Source organism: Cynocephalus volans, chromosome 5, assembly GCF_027409185.1.
Source record: "Cynocephalus volans isolate mCynVol1 chromosome 5, mCynVol1.pri, whole genome shotgun sequence".
Classification (NCBI taxonomy): Eukaryota; Metazoa; Chordata; class Mammalia; order Dermoptera; family Cynocephalidae; genus Cynocephalus; species Cynocephalus volans.
The window spans coordinates 41,203,843-41,228,966 of record NC_084464.1 but is presented as its reverse complement, the minus strand read 5'-3'; the positions used below and the strand labels follow the sequence as shown (position 1 = coordinate 41,228,966).

The window sequence follows — 25,124 nt, the reverse complement described above, 5'->3', positions numbered from 1 at the left end:
ATCAGACAGCTTTAGGGTAGCATGCATATGAATTGATCAGAAAGAAGTCAGAACCATAAAAAGTCAATCAGTCAAATTAACCCCCTTGGCCTGTCCAGGGGCCCAAGGCATGGAGACCCCCTGCCCACAACCAGGCACACTGCCAGTGCTGCAGGACCCACCCAGGGGCCCGAGGCATGAAGCCAGGGACTGGACCCACCCTCACAACCAGGTACACTGCCAGTGCCTCGGGGCCCACTGGGGGGCCCGAGGCATGGAGCCAGGGACCAGACCCCCCCCTTGCACAACCAGGCACACCACCAGTGCCAAGGAGCATGCCAAAAACATCACCTCCATTTGGGTGGCCCACCACAGCTACCACAGTAACCACAGTTGCCATGAAAGTGGCTAGACATTACAACCACCATGCAGGTGGTCCACCAGCCACTGGAGTGCATTGACACAAGGAGAGTCACCAGAAGAGACCAAAGAAAAGAAGAGGATGTCTCTCTCTACAAAGCCCATTCCAGAGCGACAGAAGAAGCATCTGCTCTATGATAATATTGGGGGAACTGAACACACCTGTCAGCATTAGACAGATCATCTAGGCAGCAAATCAACAGAGTAACTATTACTCTTTCAGAGGGAGAGAAGAAATGTAGGGTTATAAGTGTTGGGAGAGTGGAGGGAGAGCGGGATAGGGAGAGATTGGACAAGGGGCATAAAAAATAAGTACAATTTGTAACAATATATATACTAGTAATATTGATTTGATCAACATGTGTCAACACTGAACCCCCAAAATATGTACAATCAATTATGATTCAATTAAAAAAAAGACGGAAAAAAATCAACCCGCTTCTTAGTGGTCAACAGGGTGACAACCAACACAACAGCATTGCCTCAACATCCAGGAAAACTAACTGCACAGCTAGGGCCAACGTAATGACTCTGGTTTCACCAGGATCATACTTAAGTTGAAGCTAACCAGTCATGGGAGATAGAAATGGAAGACACACACTCATGAAGTTGGTCTCACTCAACTTGCCAGTGCATGGTGGAAGACCACATCTGATTGGTATTGTAGGGTGGGGGAAGGAAAAGAAAAAACCTACTCTGTTTTTTAAGTTCTTCAATTTCTTCTTCCTTTAGGTCTAACTGTTCTGTAAGTCTTGACGCTGAATCCAACACAGCATTTGTTTCATCCAAATGTTCCTGAAGGATAAAAAGTTATTAAAAAGCAGTATGCAAAAACAGTTTCACAAACTATAGAGCTGAGAGACATCTTAGAGTCAACCCTTTACATTTTAGCTGATGAAATTGCACCTCTGTGACCTTGGGCAAGTTTATGCAACTACTAAGTACCAAAGATAGACCCCACACTCTTTCACAATAAAACATTGCCTCTTTCAGAGGAACTAAATAAAAAAAGAGAATGCTATTAAAAGACAACATGAGGACAGAAATTTAAAATAGTGACATTAAGAAATAAAACTTCAAAGAATGGACAGAAAAAGTCAAGAAATATAGCAACAAATGTTATTGCTCTTTTTAATTTTTGCAAGTCTAATAAAGTGATAATTCACTGTGATTTTATTACTTTAAATTTTATTTCCCTATTACTGAATTTGAGCATTTTTTCACATTTACAGGATAGTTGGGTCTGCTCTTCTGTGTAAACCTCTTTGCATACATTGCTCGTGTTTCTAATGAGCTGCCTCTTTCTTGTCAATTTGTAAGAGCACCTTGTATGGTAGATGTAAACCCTTTGTCATCTGTGCTACACAAATACCATTTACCACATATGCCATTTTTCTAATGAATCTATGATGTCTTTTGCCATGTAAATTTTTAAGTTGTACATAGTCAAGCATGTCCTACTATGCTTTTACAGCTTCTTGAGTTTTAGTCTTGGTTAGGATCCTCCTTGCCCCTAGACTGTACATGTAGTCTTCTAGGTTTTATTGCAAGATATTTTGGTTTTTATATTTAAATCTTTAACAGAGTGTTTCTCAATGGGAGTGCTTTTGACATTCCTGGCCCACTAAATACCGGGAGAGCCATCTAATCACTGTAACAACCAAAAATATCCCCAGGTATTCAGTACGATTCCCAGTTGAGAATCCTCATTCAAATACAACTGGAATTTATTTTTGTATATGGTGTGAGATGGGACTCAATTTTATTTTCTTTCATATGGACAGCCAGTTGTGCTAACCTCATTTATTAGACAATCTATCCTATTTCTCATTAAATTAAAATTAGTTTAGTTTAGGGTTTAGTTTTAAATTCTCAAGTATATTCTGTGGTCTATTTCTGGACTCTGCTTCTGTTCCCCTAATCTAGTCAATATTGTATTGACTTAAGGCTCTATTTTAGTATCTAATAGGCCATTCCCTCCTCACTGTTTTTCTTTCTCATAATTTTCTTGGTTGTTTACGAGTATTCATCCATGTAAGTTTCAGATCAAGTTTTGTCATCTTCAATCATTGTGACAGCTTTTTTTATGTGTCATCCTGAACAGGCTACAGTCCCCAGTTATTCAAACATAATCTAGATGTTGCTGTGAAGACATTTTGAAAATGCAATCAAAGCCCTTAATCAGCTGAATTTAAGGAAGGCACATTATACTGAATAATCTGGGTTGGCCTGATTAAACCAGTTCAAAGTCCTTAAAAGCAGGAATTAGGCTTCCCCCCAAAAGAGAAAAATTCCTTCTGTGGACAGCAGCTTTCACCTGTACCTATGGAGCTCCATCCTGCTTGTGATTTTCCTTTCTTCACTGCCTATGGACAATAGCTTTGGCCCATGCCTGTCAGTTCCAGTCCACCTTTGATGTAGTCTTCCCATCTGGACTGCCAGCCTACAAATTTCAGACTTGCTTTGCCAGCCCCCACAATCGCGTAGCCAATTCTTTATAATAAATTGTGTATGTATGTAATCATACGTATCATATATACAAATTTGTCTGTATATGCATATGTCACACACACATACACATCCTACCAGTTCTGCTTCTAGGGACTGAACCCTGCCAATACACAAGGTGACTGAAACAAAAAATTCTAAATAAAAAATTTATTATTCAAAATCCACAAAACTAAACTTAATGTGAATGAAATTTAAATAAACTTCCAAATTACTTTTTTAACCCTGTAGCATTTATACTTACAAAATTATTAAAGCTTAAAACTACACTAAGACTTTTTACACTAAGACTTTCAAAAATCAGCATTTATACTTCATTTTTCTACCATTTGTTTGGTTTCTATTTCAATAATTTCAGCTTTTATCTTTATTAGTTCTCTCTTAGTTACTTCTGATTTATTTTGTTCTTTTTCTATATGCATATCACATTTTAAATTTTAAAAAAAACTCTAGTTTTAAAAGAAGATCTGAACTTCCATCCTAGCAGTCTGACAGATTAGATACTCTGGACTCACTGGAAATAACTAAGTGTTGGATAAAATATATCTTCTTAAATGTATTAATGAACTGACAAGAAAGCAAGCATAAATGATCAATAAAAATATTAAAAGATGCTCGATCTCATTAGTAATCAGGGAAATGCAAATTAAAACCACTAGAAGATAGTACTTCTGCTATTGTTTGAATGTGTCCCCTCAAAGTTCATGTGTTGGAAACTTGATACCTAATACAGTGGTGTTGGGAGATGGGGCCTAATGAAAGATATTTGGTTCATGAGGGCACTGCCGTCATGAATGAATTAATGTCATTATTGTGGAAGCAGGTTCCTTATCATGGGAGTGGATTCCTTATAAAGATGAGTTTGGCCACCTCTTGCTCTTTCTCTTGCCTCTCTTTGCCCTCCCACCATGGGATGAGGTGGCAGGAAGGCCTTCATGAGATACTGGCTCCTCAAGCTTGGACTTCGCAGCCTCCAGAATTGTGAGCCAATAAATTCCTGTTCACTATAAATTACCCAGTTTGTGGTATTCTGTTATAGCAGCACAAAACAAAGACACCTTCCAACCCATCAGACTGGCAAAAACATGATGTCAGATAACACCAAATGTTTGCAAGGATGTAGAATAAGAACTCTTACACATTCCTGGTAGAAGTAAATTACCACAATTGCTTTAAAAAACAATTTGCCATCATCTAATAAAGCTGAGGCTGCCCACATATGAGGGTACTTCAAAAAGCGTATGGAAAAGGTTCATATTATCTTTTAATTCTATTTTTCCATGAACTTTTTGAAGTACTCTTATAGGTCTGGTAACTCAGCAATTTCAATCAAGATACACACCTGAAAGAAACTCCTCCATGTGTGCAGCAGGACATATAAACAAGGAAGTACATAACCACATTATCTGTATAGAAGACATCTGAAATGTCCTTTATTAGTAAAATGGGTAAATAAATTATATACTCATGCAGTAAAAATAATGAACCATCTACACACACTAACATAGCTGAAGAAGTAAGTCTCAGAAGAATTATTTGATTTACATACAGTTCAACTTTCATTTATAAAGACTTCAAAAATATGCAAAACCAAACAACATCATTTGGAGATGAAAACCTATGGGGTAAAACCATAAAGAAAAACAAGGAGGTTTTAAACACAAAATATTAGAATAGTAGTTATCAACAAGGTGGTAGGAAGGAGATGAGATGTGGAGGGGCTCATAAGGACTTCAAAGGATGACATTCAATTTCTTACATGGGGTGGTGAGTATGTGTGTATTTGCTGTATTGCTGCTATATTTTATACATATTACCTAATTTTTTTTGGCAGCAACTTAATATTTAATAAAAGTCTTAAAACTTTGTAGGAAATATATCTACTCTTACTTGGGACATCAATGTTCCTGTATAGCATATTCACCACTAATGCCAGGTAAGTGAATTTCATTATTTTTCACTAGTTTTGCTAAAATCTACTTATGACTTAGAAAAGTATCTCCTAAATCTAAAAGAAGTCACTTTGCTGTTGTATTGTTTCTTAGTGATTCATTTTATTTATACCTCATGATTTTTGTTTGTATGAAACAGAATAATAAATAAAAAATATTTTAAAGGATGACCTATGAAAGAAAAAGATCTAATGGGATCATACACATTATTTTAATCCATGTGAAATATAGTACCCAGTATATTTTGTTAAAAAGAGAAAATTATGAAGTTAAAATCATAGATTAATTTGGTTTTTTTCCCCTAGAGATCTCTAAAATACCCATGTGTGCTAAAAAATTAAAATATCCTATCTTCTCACATTTGCTGTGTGTGTGTACTCTATACTATAAGTCAGTGACCTGAGGGGAAATCCTGAGTATATAGTTTACTGTTATGCCACAGTAGAGGATCAGATACAGAGTAGCCACTTGAACATCATTTACTAAATGAATAGCTTTGAAGATTAGTTCCAAGACAAAGATTCTACAAAGTAATTATTTCATGAATAATAAAAGTTACAAGAGAAAACTATTTTGACCTACCTGTAATGACACCACTTTTCCTTCCAGATTTTCTGCCTTTTCCTTCCACTCAGCCATAAGCTGTTTTTGCTTTTCTAGTTCAGCAGAATACATAGCTTTCTCCTCTGAAGACCAAGAAAGTGACATTAGTATTTTGCAATTGTATGATAAAACTAGAATTTTAAACCACTTGAAATTTTAATAATTCAACAAAACTAGTTCAAATGTCTCAATGAGAAAATTACATATGCCTCAGTGATAATGTTAAGTAATGAGATCACTGTTTGCTCTGCATAAACCCTTTTCCATGTTGTTTATCCTGCAGATTCTTCTCTCCTTTCATAACTCTATTCAAGTATTTCCCCTTTGGCAATTTTTTTTCTCTCTGGCCTCAGTACCATACTAGTTTGTATACATGCCTGCTCTTGTAATTATATTACATTACAGAAATCTAGAAACCTTATATTCAAAATTCACAATTTCAACCACATGCATAACCCTGAAGGACACGCAGGTACAAATTTAAAGTTACTTCCTTATCCTCATATCCCCTAAACACCCCCCACCTAGCAGTTAATTCACTGTCAGTAGGTACTGAATGTATGAAAAAACAAAAGGATGGGTGAAACTAAAGCATTACCATAAATCTGAGGATGAGAGAATGTGAAAAAACATTATTTGGTTCTCAGGATAAAACAGCTCTGGTCACTGTTACTCTGTCTCCAGAAAAGTACTTCCCATTTGGACTAGAAGATATAGTCACCTCAAAGTATAGATGAATATCTAATAACAAGTTAATAAATATATCAAAGGATGCTAATTACTAACGATTAACACTCTGAAGTGGGTTTGACCTCCAACCAATATCTTAAAACCTAATCACCTTTTTCATATGTATATCTCTCTCTTCCTTTGTATTCTCCCTTTATCACTTGATCATTCTACTGCTACTGCGTGTTGCCTTTATACTACAACTCTCACCTTAACTGGTAATATAATACTAAATCAAATTTTTAATAACTACTGAATATAGTTAATGTTCTCTAGTCTTAGTTGTAAAGGAGTCTAAATAGTTGATGATGGCTACTTACCTTTTGCCCCTACAGGTGGGTAACCTTTTGAAGATTTCCCCATGTTTAATCTAAATTTGCATTCCAATAGGGGCAAATTACCAACAACTACAATTTTTTCTTCACTGAAAAACCGACCATACAACTTACTTTCTTGGAACTGTTCTAGTACCATCTGTAGGTTGGCTAGTGATAGAGTATACTGCTTTACTTGTTCTTGGGAGACCAAAAGCTGCAGTGCAGTTTCATCCCTTTGCTTGGAGACTACATTCAATTGCTCCTGTAATGACTCTACCTGCACACTGGCTTGATGGCTTCAAACAAAAAGAATAAAAATCAAACTGCTTCTATTACTTTAACCAGAAGAATCACTTCCCCTAAGTCTTATTGCACTAAATTCAGGGTAGATTTCAAAGTATTTAGGCACTTTAACAAGATGAAACGTCTTCCCCACATTTCATTATTGTGGTAACATACACATTAAAATTTACCATTGTAAACATTTTTACATGTCCTGCTCAGTGGCACTAAGTACAATCACACTGTTCTGCAACCACCACCACCATCCATCTCCAGAACTTTTTTTCATCTTCCCAAACTGAAACTCCATACTCTTTTTTTTTTTTTTTTGCAGCTGACTGGTAGAGGGATCTGAACCCTTAGATCTTGGTGTTACAAGGCTGCGCTCTAACCAGCTGAGCTAACCAGCCAGCCCTGATATTCATTAAATAACATCTCTCCCTTCCTCTGGCAACCACCATTCTACTTTGTCTCTATGCATTGGGCCTTCCCGACATTTTATTGCATTAAATTCAAGTTAGATTTCAAAGAAACTTGAATAGTTCCTCTGTTCTCCCTATTTTTATTAATTCAATGATCCTTCCTGTAAAAGTGACTTTGAACAAATGGCTGTCCTTTTAAAGACTAAGAATTAAGCTAAACAAGAAATGTCAGCAAAAGAAAAATTTATAAATAGTCTGCAATTTTCATGTCTCCAGGTTAAATCTCTAAGATGTAATTTATCTCAGAATTTTAAGTTGTAAGGGACCTTCAAGGTAATTTTATCCAGCTTCTAACCTAACAAAGAAGAGATTCTATGACACCCCCTTGCTTTTGACACTTGCAATCATGGTGAACTCACAATTTCTAAAGGCTATCCAACTGACGAACTAACTGCTCTCATTATTAGTTAATTATCTTTTACTATCATCTTTCTTTCTACCTACATTAAATACAATAATACCTACACCTGTCCCAAAATAATAATCCAGGGATCCCTAGGAGATTTATATAGCACCTATCTAGGCTTAGGTCATTGGTGTACTTCCTTAATGTATAATGATTATATCCAAGATACTGCAATAATCTTTCTGGGTTCTTAATATCTAGTTAAATTTTTATTCAAGATCATCTCACTTTGAAGAGACTTTACCCAATAGCACCCTCTTGTGGAAAAAGCAGTAAATTGATAGTAAGAAGACCTCTGCTCTCAATGTCCATGGAATTTATTCAGCTTTGCTGGTTAGCTAATCACTCAAAGGGTGATTTTAAGGATGAAATGAGTTATGATGGCATTCAAAGTTAAGAAATACCAGGTCACACTATTGTCAAGTTAGGGTTTGTAGACTGAGTTACTCATACAACAAATATTTACTGAAAATCTATTAAACTATGTGTAATATATGCTACGGGAAGGGTATAAAATGAATGCCATCATTCCTACTCCCCAGTGACCTTACATTTCAATGGGTGGGAGACAGTATAAGACAGGTCAACAATTACCTGTACCCTAAAGTAAAATATATGTAATCTAACAAAGACTCAAAGTGTTATACATTTCAAAGGAAAAACTTCACACCAGTGTTTCTTCTGCACATGAGGAGGGGGGTGCTAAATAAAGTACCCTTCATGAAGAAAATGGAATTTGAAGAACAGGTGGATTCACAGAAAAACTGTCAGGGATAGTTCCATTCTTCAGGCAGAAGAAAGAATATGAAAATAAAAAGTATAAGAAAAAGAAATAGGAAGATAGTAGGTCTGAGAAAACTGAGTAATACAGTTCAGCTGGATACAGATGATAGCGTGAAATAAGGCTATGGTAGTAGGCAGCATGGAACCAAATCATGGGAGTCAAAACTGGTTTTTAAAAAAAGAGGAACAAGATCACAGCTCTACTTAAGGAAGGTTATTCTGGAAACTATTACAAAGTGTAAATAAAAGGGGCAGAGACTAAAAACTATTTTAATTTGAGAAAATAAGGGCCTGAAAATTGCAAGGAAGGATTACAATATATAAGGACATAATCTGAGGGTGTTCTGACATGTCTGCCTGAGTGAAACACATACAAAAATGATCACTCATTTTAATTCCCATTTTAAACGAGTTTCCCTTGAGAATCTGAAGGTACAATAACACTCCATGCAAAGGGAGGAGAAGGGGTTCACCCTCAGGAATATTGTCTCTACTGGCCTATAATATCTTTGCGGACAGATAGTGTCTACTATCTTCTTATATTTCCATCAGCACCATACGTAGTAAAAAGATAAATAAAAAGATGCACATACCACAAATGGAAATATAAATGGACACATCTTTTCTGGAAAATAATTTTGCAGTACAATCTCAAAAGTTTTAAAATACCCCTTGACCCAGAAGTTCCATTTCTCAAAATTTACACTAAGGAGATAATCTGTCATCAACACAAAACATACATGTCTTGGGATATCACAACAGCACTCTTAGTAATTTGGAAAAGCTGAAACATTAGAAACATCCAATAATAAATGGTTGAGTTAAAGAAATTATGGCAAATCCAAGTAATAGCTAATCATAAAATAATATTGCAGAAACATATGCCTTAATGTGTACTGATACTCATATATTATTAAGTGATAGAAACAGGTTACAAAACCTGTATGAATAGTATAATCTCAATTTTGCTTCTAAAAAAAATAATATATATATAAACAAATATAAAAGCATAAAAGGGTACAAAAAAGTTTATCACTGGGGGGGTGAGACTCTGCTTTATGTTCTTTTGGTTTGAATGATTCTCCTGAAGTGGAAAATATAATGTTTTTGTAATAAAGAAAAAAAGAAAAGAAAAGAAAAGAAAAGAAAAAACATTTTATAACATTTTATTGAGAAAAATAAAATTTTAAAAAAGATAAGCAGGGACCAAGCGGGGACCTGGCCAATTAAAAGTCCTAAGACACCAAGAGCTAATTCTTCATACTGACCTAGGTCCTTCACCTTCACCTTCCTTTACTCTAATATCTACACCTAGTTCAACCTTAGACCACTTGATGAAAAATAAACCCACATAAATTAAATTAGTTCTTTGGGAGCTGAACAGAGCTAATTAAATCAGCCAGAATTGCAGACTATATCCCTAAAATGATAAGAGGCAATTGCCTAGGGTGATGGTTAAGATTAAGAGTTTGAAAGCAAGACTCAGAGTCTCAGACTTGCGTGCGAAACCCACACATAAATTCTGTGTGTCTCACTTTGGGCAGGTTACTAAATCTCTTTACCTTGTATCTTTATCTGCAAAAAGGAGATAATGAATTTTGTGAGAATGAGCTAACATGAAAAATGCTTACTGAGTCTGACACTCAAGAAGTTTTCAGTTAAAGTTAATGAAAAAGTTACCTTGCATTTTCCATTGCATTAGAGGACGAAACTAGCTTTTCCTCCAATTCTGTGACTTTCTTTTTTAGTTTAGCCTCTCTATCTTCAGCAGCCAAAGCTTCACGGGTATAAGAATCTTCTGATTCTAAAAGATGATTACGCAATCTCTCTAGCTCCTGGTTTAACCATAATTCTTTGTTACGTAAATGTTGAACCTAGGTAGAGGACATTTCTTTATTTTTCTTCTACAAAATGTTCCTTTCCCCCCACTGCAAGCCACTATATTATCAAATCTTTTTCCCACTGTTGAAATGTATTAATTGTATACTAATTGCTCATACTGCAAGATATATTTATACTAGGAAAAATTCTCCTGAAATCATCTTGAATATTCATCTAGAAGCTTTACTTTGTACGATCTCATTCCCTGAAAAATGGAACTATACAAAAGTACTAGGTTCTTTGTGACAGACCACTTTTTCGGGGTATCTCATTTTTTTCATATTTTATGGGTAAAAATTTTGTCTTATTTCCAAGATATGCCATGGTTTTCATTTTTAAAACCTAAAATATAAAGCACCCTGGGAGATAAAAGTCCTACTACAGCATATCAGAGAAAGACTAAGAAAAATCACCTAAGAGATAAATTCATTTTAATTGAAAACTTTCCAGTGTTCTTACTTAATAGTTATTAAACTTATTATTTGATTCACTGTTTCTTTAAAGTGAAAGTATACCTCATTCTGTAGGGTATAGTTTTCCATTTGTTTCTGTTTCAGGGACAACGTGACTTGGTCTCTCTCCTGTTGAAATGTAACTGTCTTCTCCTGCATTGACTTAACTGCATTTAAAAGCTGATTTAACTCCCCAGTCTTGCCCTTTAGAAAGAAATAACTTTAGCTTTAAAGAAAAATTCACTTTAAAAAAAGACATTTTCTTCATTAAATAATTAATTTTAAAATGTAGTTAACTATGTCAAGGTCATCAAAAACAAGGAAAGTCTGAGAAACTGTCACAGTCTATAGAAGCCTAAGGAGACATGACCTCTAAATATAATGTGGTATCCTGGATGGCCTCCTGGAACAGGAAAAGGACAATTGGTAAAAATTAAGGAATTTGAATAAAGTCTAAATGTTAGTGTAATGCCTCAATATTGGTTCATTAGCTGTGACAAATGTATTATAGTAAAGTAAGATGTCAACAATAAATAAAACTGGGTGTGAGGTATAGAACTCTCTCCACTATCTTTGCAACTTTTCCATAAATCTATTATAAAAGAAAAAGTTTACTAGAAATGTTTCAAAGGGAACTCAAAAGACAAAAATCTCTTCAAATTTGCCCATACAACAAAGTGTTCATGAACCTCCAAATCATCAATAAAATGTACGTGTGTGCATGCACACAGGTGCGTATGCACACAAGGATGTCCATTCATCAGGCACCCACAACTGTTGTTCAAGAAAATAAGTGTCAGTAGCTAGAAAAAGATAAAGAGGAAATCATTTCATATGTACAGTCTATTTTAAAAGAATATTTTGGCAACAACTTAATGAAAGCCACTTTGGAAAGATATCTGGCTAGACAATAATGAAAATTTATTCCATATAAGTACAATATATTAACGACAGCAGATAAAAGATAACCCTTCATTGCAAAAGTAGAGTCATGAATTTCAAATGATAGCTGGAATTCTAACAAACAGAAAAGTGTCAGGTTGTTTACAGCCAAGTCTTTTCTCTGTTTTAAATATGTAGAGTCATGAATTTCAAATGATAGCTGGAATTCTAACAAACAGAAAAGTGTCAGGTTGTTTACAGCCAAGTCTTTTCTCTGTTTTAAATATGCATATCAAATGAATCTACTTATAGTTTAGTATTATTTTAAGTTGTTACATAAAGTTTTCATTTCTTTAAGAATATATAATGTTTCCCCCAGGATAAATCATTGAAACCCAAATATAAAACCATCTGTTCCTTTTACTTCAACATCACCTCCTAAATAGGATGGCCAATATTTTCCAAATAGTTTTTCAGTTAGTTTTCTTTTTCATATTACAGAGAAAGAGCAAATGCTTGAGAAATTAAATAGATTTGAAGATCTCCTGCTGAGAACATCCCCTTCTCCCCCCCAAAATATGTAATTTACTATACTCAAAATGTACTATTAAAGGTACTCAAATTATGAGTGTACTTGAAAAATTTTGTGACAAAACAGAATTAAAAGAAAATATGAATCTCTCCATGAACTTTTGGAAGACCCCTTGCATAGAATATTGGAACAAATTAATTAGTTTATATGAATTACCCTCAAGTAATACAATACTCTAGTAAGACTTGACTTAGGGAAGCTTCCTAAAAGGTACAAGAGCCCGAATAAAATCTGCACACTTTGGATGTGTAAATGTCAATGAAATAGAACTAAATTGTACAAGATGCAAAACTGCAAAAGAAAAAATATATATACAACAGAAGACTTGTTCTACATTCCTTCTGTTGTAGTCTTACAACCATAAGACACTCTACCTAATTTTGGTTAGTGAGTAATAGGAAGCTGTACCCTCTAAGAGTCTTTTTCACACCAATTATAGACCAGTACCATTAAGGCTAAAAAGTTATCTCTGAAAGACGAGAACACCTCGACATTGACCATGAGTGTACCTATTTAATCAGATATATGGCCAAGAAGAAGAAATGAAGTAAGTTTTCATAACTTTAATCCAAGACTCTAGGAGAGAACTTAATTGACAAAAGAAGTTTATCTTGTGCCTGGCAACATGTAAATGCTCAAGAAGCACTTGCTGAATATTCCATTGTTCTGCCTATCAACTCTTTTCCAAATTTCTACTACTAAAAGTATAGAAATCAGAGTAGAAAGGCAAAACCAAACAAGCCCTACACAGCACCTATCACAGTATGATATAACAGGAGATCTTCAATAATTCTTATTAAAATGAAATGCATGTAAAAATTTAATTATATGAAAATCTACTGACACTTTCCATATAACTGTTATGACCCTCCATATTATGGTTAAATAAACAAACCAATAAGGTCAAAACATACCCAAAGTCACATGTGTGACAGAGCTGGGATTACAGTATTTACTAAGTTTACTATGTGAAAACTACTACTCTTGGCTAACACCTTTCAAATTCCAGGTTATGACTAATTGGTTCATAAAAATCAGTTCAATGGTTTATCCAGCACTGTTTTTGGTTTATTTTTTTAATTTCTTTATTTTATTTATTTATTTTTCTTTTCTACATTTTTTTTCTTAATTTTATTTTGTTGATATATAATGTGGTTGATTATTGTGGCCCATTACCGAATCCTCCCTCCCTCCTCCCTCTCCCCCCTCCCTCCCAACAATGTCCTTTCTGTTTGCTTGTTGTATCAACTTCAAGGAATTGTAGTTGTTATGTCTTCTTCACCCCACTCTGGTTTTTTTTTTTGTTTGTTTGTTTGTGTGTGTGTGTGTGTATGTGTATGTGTGTGTGTGTGTGTGTGTGTGTGTGTGTGTGTGTGTGAATTTATTTATTTATTTTTAGCTCCCACCAATAAGTGAGAACATGTGGTATTTCTCTTTCTGTGCCTGACTTGTTTCACTTAATATAATTCTCTCAAGGTCCATCCATGTCGTTGCAAATGGCAGTATTTCATTCGTTTTTATAGCTGTGTAGTATTCCATTGTGTAGATATACCACATTTTCCGTATCCACTCATCCGATGATGTACATTTGGGCTTGTTCCAATTCTTGGATATTTCTTATCAGTAAGCAGACCCACAGCAGACACAATTCAAGGAATAGTTAGAATGGACTACTTAACATCAAAAGAAAGAAGAAACAGCTATCAGGAATAGCTACAGAATCCAAGAATATCATGAAAATGTTACAGGCCCTACCAAATATGTGCAGAGAGTCTGCAAACTATAAAATATACCTAGGCCAGTCAGATAAGCAGCAGAATACAATGGGAGCAGAAACAGAACAGAGAAAATATATGATGGTACTTCAAAAAAATTGCGGAATAGAATTAAAAGATAATATGAATCTTTCTATGAACTTTTTGAAATATCCTCATTTATAATATAGTAATTTAAAAAGTGACTGGCATTTAGTGGGTAAATAAAAAGTGGGGGCAAAGATCCTACAATGAATGGGACAGTGCACACAACTAAGAATCTTCTCACTGAAATGCCAATGGCACCCTCTTTGAGAAACACTGCCTATATACTAATGTAGAAAGATGTTGAAAATATAATGTTAAGGTATGTAAGAACAATATTTTTAGTATGCTGACACGTATTTTTTTAAATCTCTTTATATATAAAATCATACATGCATAGATATAGTCTGAAAAGATATAACAGAAAGCGGTAAAAGAGATCACCTCTGGGAAAGGCCAAGCAAAGGATACTCCACTCGTACTGTCTGAAGTTTTTCAGTAATGTATGAGTATTACTGAATACATATATCAGTAAACATGTATTACTTTAAAAAATTAAAAATTTAAATTGAATCCAGACATTGGCCCTTAATTTAACACCAGCTTACAAATGTCCCATATTTAAGCACCTGCCTTAGCAAGGAATTACCATCAAGTGGTACAGACCTAAGAATACCTCTCCCCATACAGAATTTAATCCCAAGAATTCCATCCTTGCTACCAACATATACAAGAAAGACCCTACTCCTACCACTGAAACTGTCCCCCTTATCCCCTCACCACAAAGAAATCCTGCCCACCACAATGGACACATTCTAGAGCACATAAGAAGTAGCTACAGTTATTACAGTATGCCCCTCCAGACCTCTCAAATCACCTGTGTATGCTGCTGCTGTCAGGCCTTCATCAGAAACCAAAATAGGGCCTGTCCCTATCTTTTCTGCTCACATCTGTGTGCCTACTGGCTTATCTCTAAACATAAACTCTGGCCAGTCTCTCATACTCTTAACCTTGTCCAGGTATTTCAACCTCGCCTGCCAAGCATCAATGAGATCAGCTTTATCCAGAAGACTCTCAGTTTTGATATAAACTGGCCATTAGCTGTAAACTATAATACACACACCATTTTAATTCTGCCCCAATTTTTACAGTACCCACCTTTTCTTGGCTCAATAATGAATTCTCTTTTTCTAAAACTTGGACGTGCATTTTAAGGTTCCCATTGTCTTCAGTGAGATTGTTAGCCTACAAAAATGTTAAAGCAGTGTTTTCAGATAACAAGAAATTTCCAGTTTACAAAAAAGCAGGCAAACTATGTAACTGTGTTTCTAATTTTTTTTAGTGATATATAAAAATTATAAGAATTCAATGTTGAACCATCTTAAAAGCCACTCATTTTAGACATTCTTATAGATCTCTTTATTATATTAAAATATATACATATATTTATTTTTATTTATTTACAAAATAACTTGTAATTATTAGAAATAGAAACAACTCCTCAAATTCAACAAGGAAAATCAAAATACATTCCTCGCTTCGGTATAGGATCTGTTTCCACTGTCTCTACACACATAACATCTGTCCAATTAATCCTCAAAAAGATATACCTGTATTTTTCAATCATGCAACTTTTTAAATTATATCAATTTGTGATGCAAAAGGTTTATTAATCAGCAAACATAAAATCACTGAAAGTTCTTAGGGTAAATTCACATGAATTTGTGAAAAAAAATTAAGCACCTATAATAAATCGAAATACTTTTTCTTGGTACACCAATGTCAAAAACTGTCTCCCTTAAAATGACTTTACCTGGCTTAAACTATTCAGTCTCACTTCATTTGCAGCATCTGTAAAAACAACAAATGAACCTGACATTAAAATAATTTAAAATAACTTATTACCTCCTATATTAAACTAAGAAATGAAACCCAATTAAAATAAAGTATATTTATAAGCTTAATTAACAAGCGCTAACAGTTGCAAGTGAAATGCATTTTTGTTGTTTTGTATTTCTATTTTCATTATACCAAAGAAATCATAATAAAAATGCCAGTTAAAAACCATGTTAAGGGCCAGCCCGTGGCTCACTTGGGAGAGTGTGGTGCTGATAACACCAAGGCCGTGGGTACGGATCCCTACATAGGGATGGCTGGTTAGTTCACTGGCTGAACATGGTGCTTACAACATCAAGTCAAGGATTAAGATCCCCTTACTGGTCATCTTTAAAAAAAAAAATGTTAAAATCCAATTCTATGGAAAAGTATAAGAAAGAACTATGATTGTATTCTGAATGAGTCATAAGTTATCACCTTCATAAAAATACTAACAACTACATCTCAAAGTGAGTTAATTAGTTTGGGTAGCAGGAAACAGCATAAGGTCTAAGACTGAAGGGGGAAAAAGCCCTTAAAAGCAATAAATATATATTTAGACCACAACAATACAATAGTATCAATTATCTAATGTGATTTAGACATGACTATTGATAAAAAGACCATTCAATCTGGTAGTATTGATATATTCATAAATAGAAGAGATTCTGGAAGAGGAACACAAAGACAATACCATGAGTTCAGCTGAGGTAATACATTTGACATTCATACAAAGAAATACTGAACATTTACCATGAGTTCAGGTGCTAGACAACAAGATGTAAAAATTTAGTCCTTGCTCTCAAAGAGCTTACAATTCAGAGGGGAAGGAAAACTAGTGAATATATGATTACAATACAGTGTGATACAGTGAGTACAAGGTGCTCTGAGAGAAAAAAAGGCAAACACCTAATCCAGACTAGGGGGAGCCAATGGGGCAGGGAAGTGGCAGTGCTAGGTACCTCCCAGTTGAGGTAATACCCATACTGAATCAAAATAGTAAGAGTTAGCTAAAAGAAAAATGGCAATAGTCCACACAGAGAAACCAGCAAAGGCGACAGAGCAAAGAGACAACACTATTGGTTTCAGAAGCTACAGAAAGTTCAATACGGCTAAAGCTCAGAATGTGAGGAGAATGGGAAGAGTGGAAACAAAAGAGGCAGACAGGGACCAGATCATGATGGACATTACATGTCCAACTAAGAAGTTTAGACTTCATCCTGAAGTTCACAGGGAGCCACAAAGTACTAAAAACATGGGAATAGGGGCTGGCCAGTTAGCTCAGTTAGTTAGAGCACAGTATTAGAACACCAAGGTCAAGGGTTTGGATTCTCATACTGGCCAGGGGCCCAAAAAATAAATTAAAGAATTGAAACTAAATCTTCCCACATGGGAGACTACAACTGTTAAGGACTGGCTGGTTAGCTCAGTTGGTTGGCACACAGTGCTGGTAACACCAAGGTCAAGGGGTTCAGATCCCCAAACCAGTCAGCAACCAAATTAAAAAAAAGTAAAAGCAAGGGAATAACTTGCTTTTCATTTTCTGAAAAATTATTCTGGCTTCAGAATGGAAAAAATGTATTGAAGGAGGAATCATGGAGACCAGAGAACAAAAATGGCTAACGCCTTTATAACACTATTGGCCAGACACTGTTCTAAAGAGAATGTGCAGCTAGTAACTAACTCTTATAATCCTCATTACTACTACAACAACTATAAGGAAGTTACTATTATTATCTCAACCCTCTCAGTGAAAAAACCAAGGCAAAGAGATGTTAACTAACTTGTCCCAGGTCAGGTAGTTAGCGATAGAGCTGTATTCCAACCCAGTCAAGTTCTCAACCACTATATTATCCTGCTCCACTAAGAGATCTGCTGTAGTTAACATAGGCAAAAAGCAATTATGATTGGCTGAAGTAATTCCATGGCAACAAAAATGGAAAAAAGGAGAAAGTTTAGGGGAGTAGGTTTGTTTTTTCAGCAAATAAACTCATATGGATCACCCAACATGATAGATAAATAATTTTTTTTTAAAAAAGAGCAGAGCTACGTTGATTGAAGCCAAATGAGAAAGAAGTCCAGAATCCCACTGCACTTTGCCTGTATGGCAGCTCCCAGGACTGATGAACCTGTGAGAAACCCTAGAGCTCCTATGGAATACAATCCCAAAGTATCACTGAATCAGAGAAAAGCTAAGGAAACAGAACCTACAGGAATTGCTAGGTGATGACTTCTAGCTTTCTGTTTTGGGAGACTGGGCTACCAATCACTAAGGTAGGGAAAGGAAGAGGAGGCGGAAAAGGACACGGTGACTTTACTTTAAACTTAACTTTAGTTTGAAAATCAATCTGCTATATACAGAACTGGCCATACAGATCAGGAACTCACGACAAACAACTGGTTGAGGAATACAGATGTGGGGGGTCACAAGCACACAAGGGCTGGAAACCTCCAGAGCAGAAATGCGTGAGTTCAAAAAGTGAGAGTTGATAGCGTGAGAGAAGAACAAAGTGCAAAATGAAATGCATCTTTTCAGCGGAAGAGTTCCTATTATGTTTTCCTGCCATGAATGCATACTGGTGTATTTCATCCAATACTATAAATATCATCTTTAGCATGGAAAATGGCAGAAGATCTATGGTTATTACTCAGGCCTTTGCTCCATATAGGAGATCATTTCAAAAGGTACCAACAGATTTTTGAAAAAGAAAGACTGCATTCCTTAACTGGAGGGTTTGGGCCCTGATGAGTTACAGGAAGTATTCAATACAGATTACAAGAAACAGACCTTTACATCCTCCCAAAAATGTCAGTGTACATAAACTTTTCTCAGATATCTTCAAGGCCTCCTAAATCAATGAGTTACATGTAAATAAAAGGATAATGAACGTAGGTTGAGAAACAACAAGCCAATACTTAACCATTTTTAGTAGAAAATTCCTATTTGTGATCTATTATTAACTATGGCACTGAATCCAAACCAAGCAATTCTCAAATTACTAAAAGTTGTTTCCATGAATACTCCATTTCCAAGAAGTATTCATTTATTCAAGTGTTTAAAAACAACTAGTGTACAATGAAATACCAGCCTGAAATAAGTTCCGAACATTTTATACCAGGCAATGCTTCTTGTAGTGTGACCACTTCTTCCACTGACGTACTCTGTGGAAGAATTCTTTCCTTTTCTGTCACACAATCACTTTGCTTCATAGCATAAGATTGCAATGTACTGCAATCCAGTTTCAAGCTTTCAAATTCTTCAATTATTTGTCTCTTTTCCACGTTTAGTTGTTCTTGTTCTCTCCTTAAAACATCTCTGTCATTTTCTGCAGAAGATAATTTTTCATTTACGTCTTTTATTTTATCCTCAAGTTCTTCAATTTTTTTTGTAGATTCCATTTTTTCAGTTTGTAGAACTTGAATAGTTTTTTGCATCTCATAGATTTTAGAGTGATCAGTTCCTGTAACTCCTGAGCCACCTAGAATATAGATAAAGTCAAGGATATCAAATGTTAAGAATCAAGAAGTAAATAGCTTGCTATTTACAACTAAGATTTAAGAGTTCAGAACTTGAAATGCTTAAAAAGAAAAATTAAGTTACTATAATAAACTAAGCATGTTTAAATAAATAAAAAGTTGGGGAAACATAGGATTTGAATCAACTACTAAAAAACCTACGTACCTGAGTTTGAAAGAAAGTAAAATATGACCACCAAACAATGCAAAAAAAAATCTATGAATTATAACTATTTACCACAAATGCAAAAGGACCTTTCCATTTTTGCAAAATCTTGAAAGTAGTGGTGCCATAGCAAATTTCTGGCAGACAAGCAGAGCAAGTCATTTACTCATTCTTTAGAACTTAGTGCAAATTTATAGCACTGTCCTGGTCTCAGAGTGCTAGAATTGTCATTTAAGTATGTCATCTAACATGTTAAATTAATAAAGCTAATAACCTTCTTGTAACAGGTTTTTGAGTTCTTCAATTCGTTCTTCATAGTAGCTTAATTCCTCTCGATACTGATGATGCATTTGTGTCAATTTCTGTTGATGTACATTCTGCAATACTGACATTTCATGTTGATGGTCATCAATTTCCTGACTTCGGTTCTGTTTAAGTTCCTTAAAAAATAAAAACAAAGTTAACCATGTTTATGATCAATAAATTTACCTAAGCTATTTATTTTACTGTTGTCTGAAAGTCCATTTTACTAAAAATAATTCTCTGAATATGTCAAGGCTGAAAAGAATTTAAACACAGGCCCCAAATTAGGACAATTCTGAAAGACTACACCCTTTCCCTTCTTAGGCCTTAAAAACAGTTTTTCTACTTTTAAAGAAGGAACACCAGCAAGAAAACACTGAAACAAAAGATAAGCAAAAATATCTTTTCGTAATGACATATTCCACTGATACCAGCTATCAACCCTCTGGACAATCTGTATCTGTTATCCTACTATCCCCATCCTCTCACTCAGCCTTTCTCTCTAGCAGTCTTGATGGGAATTCCAAATTGTCAACCAAGGTGCCTTGCTACCCAAGTTGAGAAGACCAGTGTCTCTCCCAGGAACCTAGATCATGAGCTGAGTCCTTGAAAGAGAGAAATTGGTTGGATGGGAAGCTTTATGATAGCTGCACCTTCAAGAGTCTGTCTGCTGTATCCCACTACCTAGATTCCTGACACTGTCCCCACTCCTGTCCTTCCTGTGGCCAGAATACTCATCTCTTCCTCCAGTCCTATGGATGGACTACACCAGGTCCTTCCAATAAATCCTCTTTTCCTTTACTTAGCTAGAGATAGTTTTTGCTGCTAACCAAGAATCCTAATCTATAAATTAGCTTCTACTTCCTGAGAAAATAAGTATAGGTGTTCTTTAATCCTATGCACTTATTTATGTGCCAGCACTGGGCTAACAGCTTTATATTTAAACCTCAAATAAATAAATAAATAGAAATATAAACCTCAAAATAATCCTACAAGGTAGGTATTATGATGACATCTACTTTACTGATGATGAAACAGAAGCCTGGAAAAGTTAAGTAACTTTCCCAAAGTAACACAGATGGTAAATAGCAAAATGAACATTCAAACACAGGTCAGAATTTGGAACCCCCCCAAACAAGTGTTGTAATAATAATAAAAGCAGGAAGTTCCAGTCAAGATGGCAGAATAGACAGTCCCCAGCATCACTCTCTCCCACAAATCAACCAATTTAGAACTATAAAAATGTAACATCAGCCAAGCTGGGGCCACTGGTGCTCAGGGGAAGAGGAGGAGAGACCTACAGAGTTCATGAAGGTGGGAGAAACCACGATGAGAGAAAGAAAAAAACTGCTCTGAGAGTTTCAGGTCATCGCTGCTTTAATGCTTAAGCTGCTGAGTGCACAGAGCAGGAGCCAGCAGAAGCCACAGCTGTGCCCTTCAGATGGAGTTACATGGAGGCGTCAGGGGAAAAGGGGGCCTTGGTGGCCCCCAGGACAGCAAGACCATTAATAGGGTTCCTGTGGACCCACACAGGAGTGAGGAGCTAGAACAGCTGAAAAATGGGAGCCATTCAGAGGCCAGTGAGTCATCGCAAGGGACCAGTGCATGGTCCATCCCATGGGAAGTGTTTGAAGCATGGGTGGTGGGGGAGACAGGCCCACCAGGAGAACACTGGGACACAGGAAGGACAACCAATCAGCCCCCCAATCAGCACAGGACCACTCAGAGGAGACTGGTCAGGAATGCAGAATTGCAGGGGGTGCAGTTTGATGAAAAAACTCAAGCCCAGGTGAGAGTTTCTACACAACCCAAGTGCACCAGGTCTCTGGAGAGCTGGAAGTACCTGTAAGGTCAACCATTAAACCCTGAGCTGCACAAAAATCCTTCCCTAGGGAAACAGCAGCAAAGCACCAATTTAGCTCAACCACAGAGTTCAAGTACTGGTTCCCACAGGAAGTTCCCCCATTTTAGAAGTAAGCAAAGGACGAAAAATTAGTCCCGGCCCAGGCACACCACCGGTGCATTGGGGCCTGCCTGGGGACATGAGGCATGGAGATGGGGACAGGACCCCCACTCACACCCACTCACACAGCCAGCGCCTTGGGGCCCACCTGGGAACCCGAGGCTCGGAGCCAGGAACTGGACCCTACTCCCACATCCAGGCATGCCGCCAGCACCTCACGGCCCACTCAGGTACCCGAGGCATGTAGAAGAGGACCAGACCCCCTGCCCATAAACAGGCATACAGTGCCAGCACCTTGGGCCCCACCCAGGGACCTGGGGTATGGAGTGGGGACCGGACCCCCTCCCACAACCAGGCACACCATGCCAGCACCTCAGGGACTGCTCATGGACCTGAGGCAAGGAGAAGGGGACTGGGCCCCCCTCCCACAACCAGGCACACTGCCAGCACCAAGGAGCATGCCAAAAACATCATCTCCGTGTGGGTGGCACACCACAGCCACTAAAATAACCATAGCTACTGCGAAAGCGGCTGGACACCACAACCACCACACAGATGGTCCGCCAGCCCCTGGAGTGCACTGACACAAGGAGAGTCACCAACAGACATAAAGAAAGGAGGAAGATGTCTTTCTCCACAAAGCCCATTCCAGAGTGACAGAGGAAGCATCTGTTCTATGATAATATTGGGGGACCTGATCACACATGTCAGCACTGGACAGATCATCTAGGCAACAAATCAACAAAGTAACCATTATTCTTTCAGAAGGAGAGAAGAAATCTAGGGTAATTAGAGGGGGAAGGGGTGGGAGAGGGGGATGGGGAGAGATTGGACAAGGGGGATAAAGAATAATTACGATTTGTAACAATATATATGGTAGTAATATTGGTTTCATCAACATATCTCAATATTGAATCCTAAAAATATGTATAATCAATTTTGAGTCAATAAAAATTTAGAAAAATAATAATAATAATAAAAGCCAAAACTACAAATTCTGTATCTGACAATAATTTAGACACTGAAAACAATTCATTGACACAATAAATATATGTAACTAAGAATTATCTTAAAAGAAATATAATAATTGACACAAAGTAGCAATAAAGTATTTTACCAATAAAGTAAAAATAATTATTTACAATGCATAATATTAGCATTTTATTTTGTCAATAGCCATTAATCTTACATCTTGAAACTTCAATAACCTTGGAATTCTGTTTTAATAAAGATAGTTTTATGAGATACATGTGAGTGTAGAGACTTATGAAATATAAACTAACTAACATTTGAGTGTAGAGACTTATGAAATATAAACTAACTAATAAATGCTCAAAATCAAATGATTTTGGATCCCTGTGGCCAGCCACACACAAATACATACCAAAAAAAAGATTTTTGAAAGAGATTTTTATATACCTTACTTGTCATAAAAAATAAAGAGGATACAAAATATTAAAAAAGAAACAAATATAATTTCATAACTGAGACTTTTACTAACAGGCCTGAGGCACCCTCCAGAGGCTCACTGCCCAGGGCCATCTCGGGAAGCTGCTTCCAGCACCAGCACCGCGGTTGCTTTGGCTGCTGCGTCTGCTGTAGCCATCACTAAATTGGCCCTGGGTGCAGCTAGACCTGCAGGTTTAGAAAATACATGCTGGAAGCCTAGGCGGCATCTACATGATGTTAGGTCTGCATGCTTGCAGAATGCTAGAGCTGTGGAGGTTTGGGATTCTCCACCCCAATTTCAGAGGATGTATGGAAAAGTCTGGATGCCCGAGGAAGAGATCTGTCATAAGGGTAGATTCACTGCAGTGAGTCTGCCAGAGCAATGTTAAGTGGAAATGTGCGTTCAGAGTTGCAGCAGAAAAACCCCAAAAGCTCCATGCCTACTGGAGCCAGGAGAGCGGGACCACCACAGAGGCCCCAGACCTGTGGAGCTACCAAAGTGGAACCCCAGCCTGGTAGAGCTGAAGTGTGGCCTGCAACCAGGAAAGCCATAGGGGCAGAGCTGCCCAAGGACTTGGGGACACAACCCACACACCAGCATGCAGAGGACACCAAACATGGAATCAAGATATATGATTCACCAGCTGTAATATTTAATGCCTGCCCTGCTGGGTTTTGGACTTGTTTGGGACCTGTCACACCTTTCTTTTGGCCTATTTCTCCCTTTTGGAATGGGAATATATACCCTTTGTTTGTCCCACCATTGTAGATAACTTGTTTTGAATTTCACAGATGGGACTTTGAACTTTGGACTTTTGAGTTGAAACAAGTGAAGACTTTGAGGATGAAATGTATTTGTATGTGAAAAGGACATAAGTTTTGGGGAGCCAGGAGTGGAATGTAGTGGATTAAATTACGTCCCCCCAAAACTCCCTGAAGCTTGAATTGTGTCCCCCAAGTTTTATGTATTAGAAACTTAGCCCACACTGTGACTGTTAAGAGAGTGAGAAATCCTATTATGGTAATAGAAAGGTGGAGCCTTGAGGAGGTGACTGTATTGGAGGACCACGCTGGAGGGAATGGATTAAAAATGGTGGTCAGGGGTGTGGTTCTGAGGGCTTTAAAAAGCAGAGGAGAGTCTGTCTCTCTGCTCTCTCTGCTTCCACCATCTCGCAATGTGAGACCCCTGGGTAACTGTTGGCACCATCAGATGGACTTTGGACTTCCCAGCCTCAGAAACTGTAAGCAAGAAATTTCATTTTCTTTATAAATTACCCAGTTCCAAGTATTCTGCTATAGCAATACAAAACAGACTAATACAATAGGCTTATGCTATTAATAAGATTTTAGATGTATAATAGCAACTGTGAATCAGCAATCTGACTTACCTTAATGATATTTTGCAGTATGAAGATTTCTCTTTGATCAGAGCTATGTGTTCCTTGTGCTTTAGAAGTCTAGATCAGAAAAAGAGAATTGGAAAATAATTACACTGATTTTTTTTTAAACAGGAAGTTGCAAACTAACTTTATTAACAGATACTTTTCAAAAAAGGGGCATTTCTCAGACAGATTATGATTAATGAATGCCAAGCACCTTTTAAAGAACCTAGTACAATAGCAATACACAATAAATAAAAGATATCATATTTGAGAATTTGTTAACTGATTGAAGAGACAATGGTTTTATAAAATAGCTAATGTTAAGAAGAAAAAAATCATAGAATATTTCATTTAGCTTAACAAAATGCAAATGTGAGGATAATTGACCAGCTTTTTAAAAGGA

The 25,124-nt window shown here is 36.6% G+C and overlaps 1 protein-coding gene across 1 annotated transcript in view; it reads right to left on the bottom strand.

Annotated features, from left to right (window-relative positions):
• The window catches only part of LOC134378963 (thyroid receptor-interacting protein 11-like), a 56,691-nt gene that overhangs the window by 16,005 nt on the left and 15,562 nt on the right, over nucleotides 1-25,124 (bottom strand). Inside the window, exons 5-14 of the mRNA XM_063098244.1 lie at nucleotides 24,728-24,796; nucleotides 19,899-20,064; nucleotides 19,059-19,421; nucleotides 15,881-15,918; nucleotides 15,226-15,312; nucleotides 10,858-10,998; nucleotides 10,142-10,335; nucleotides 6,641-6,804; nucleotides 5,442-5,545; nucleotides 1,095-1,194 (exon numbers count right to left, since the gene is read on the bottom strand). Of these exons, the coding sequence (XP_062954314.1) occupies nucleotides 1,095-1,194; nucleotides 5,442-5,545; nucleotides 6,641-6,804; nucleotides 10,142-10,335; nucleotides 10,858-10,998; nucleotides 15,226-15,312; nucleotides 15,881-15,918; nucleotides 19,059-19,421; nucleotides 19,899-20,064; nucleotides 24,728-24,796 (1,426 nt within the window). The remainder of the gene's footprint in view (nucleotides 1-1,094; nucleotides 1,195-5,441; nucleotides 5,546-6,640; nucleotides 6,805-10,141; nucleotides 10,336-10,857; nucleotides 10,999-15,225; nucleotides 15,313-15,880; nucleotides 15,919-19,058; nucleotides 19,422-19,898; nucleotides 20,065-24,727; nucleotides 24,797-25,124) is intronic.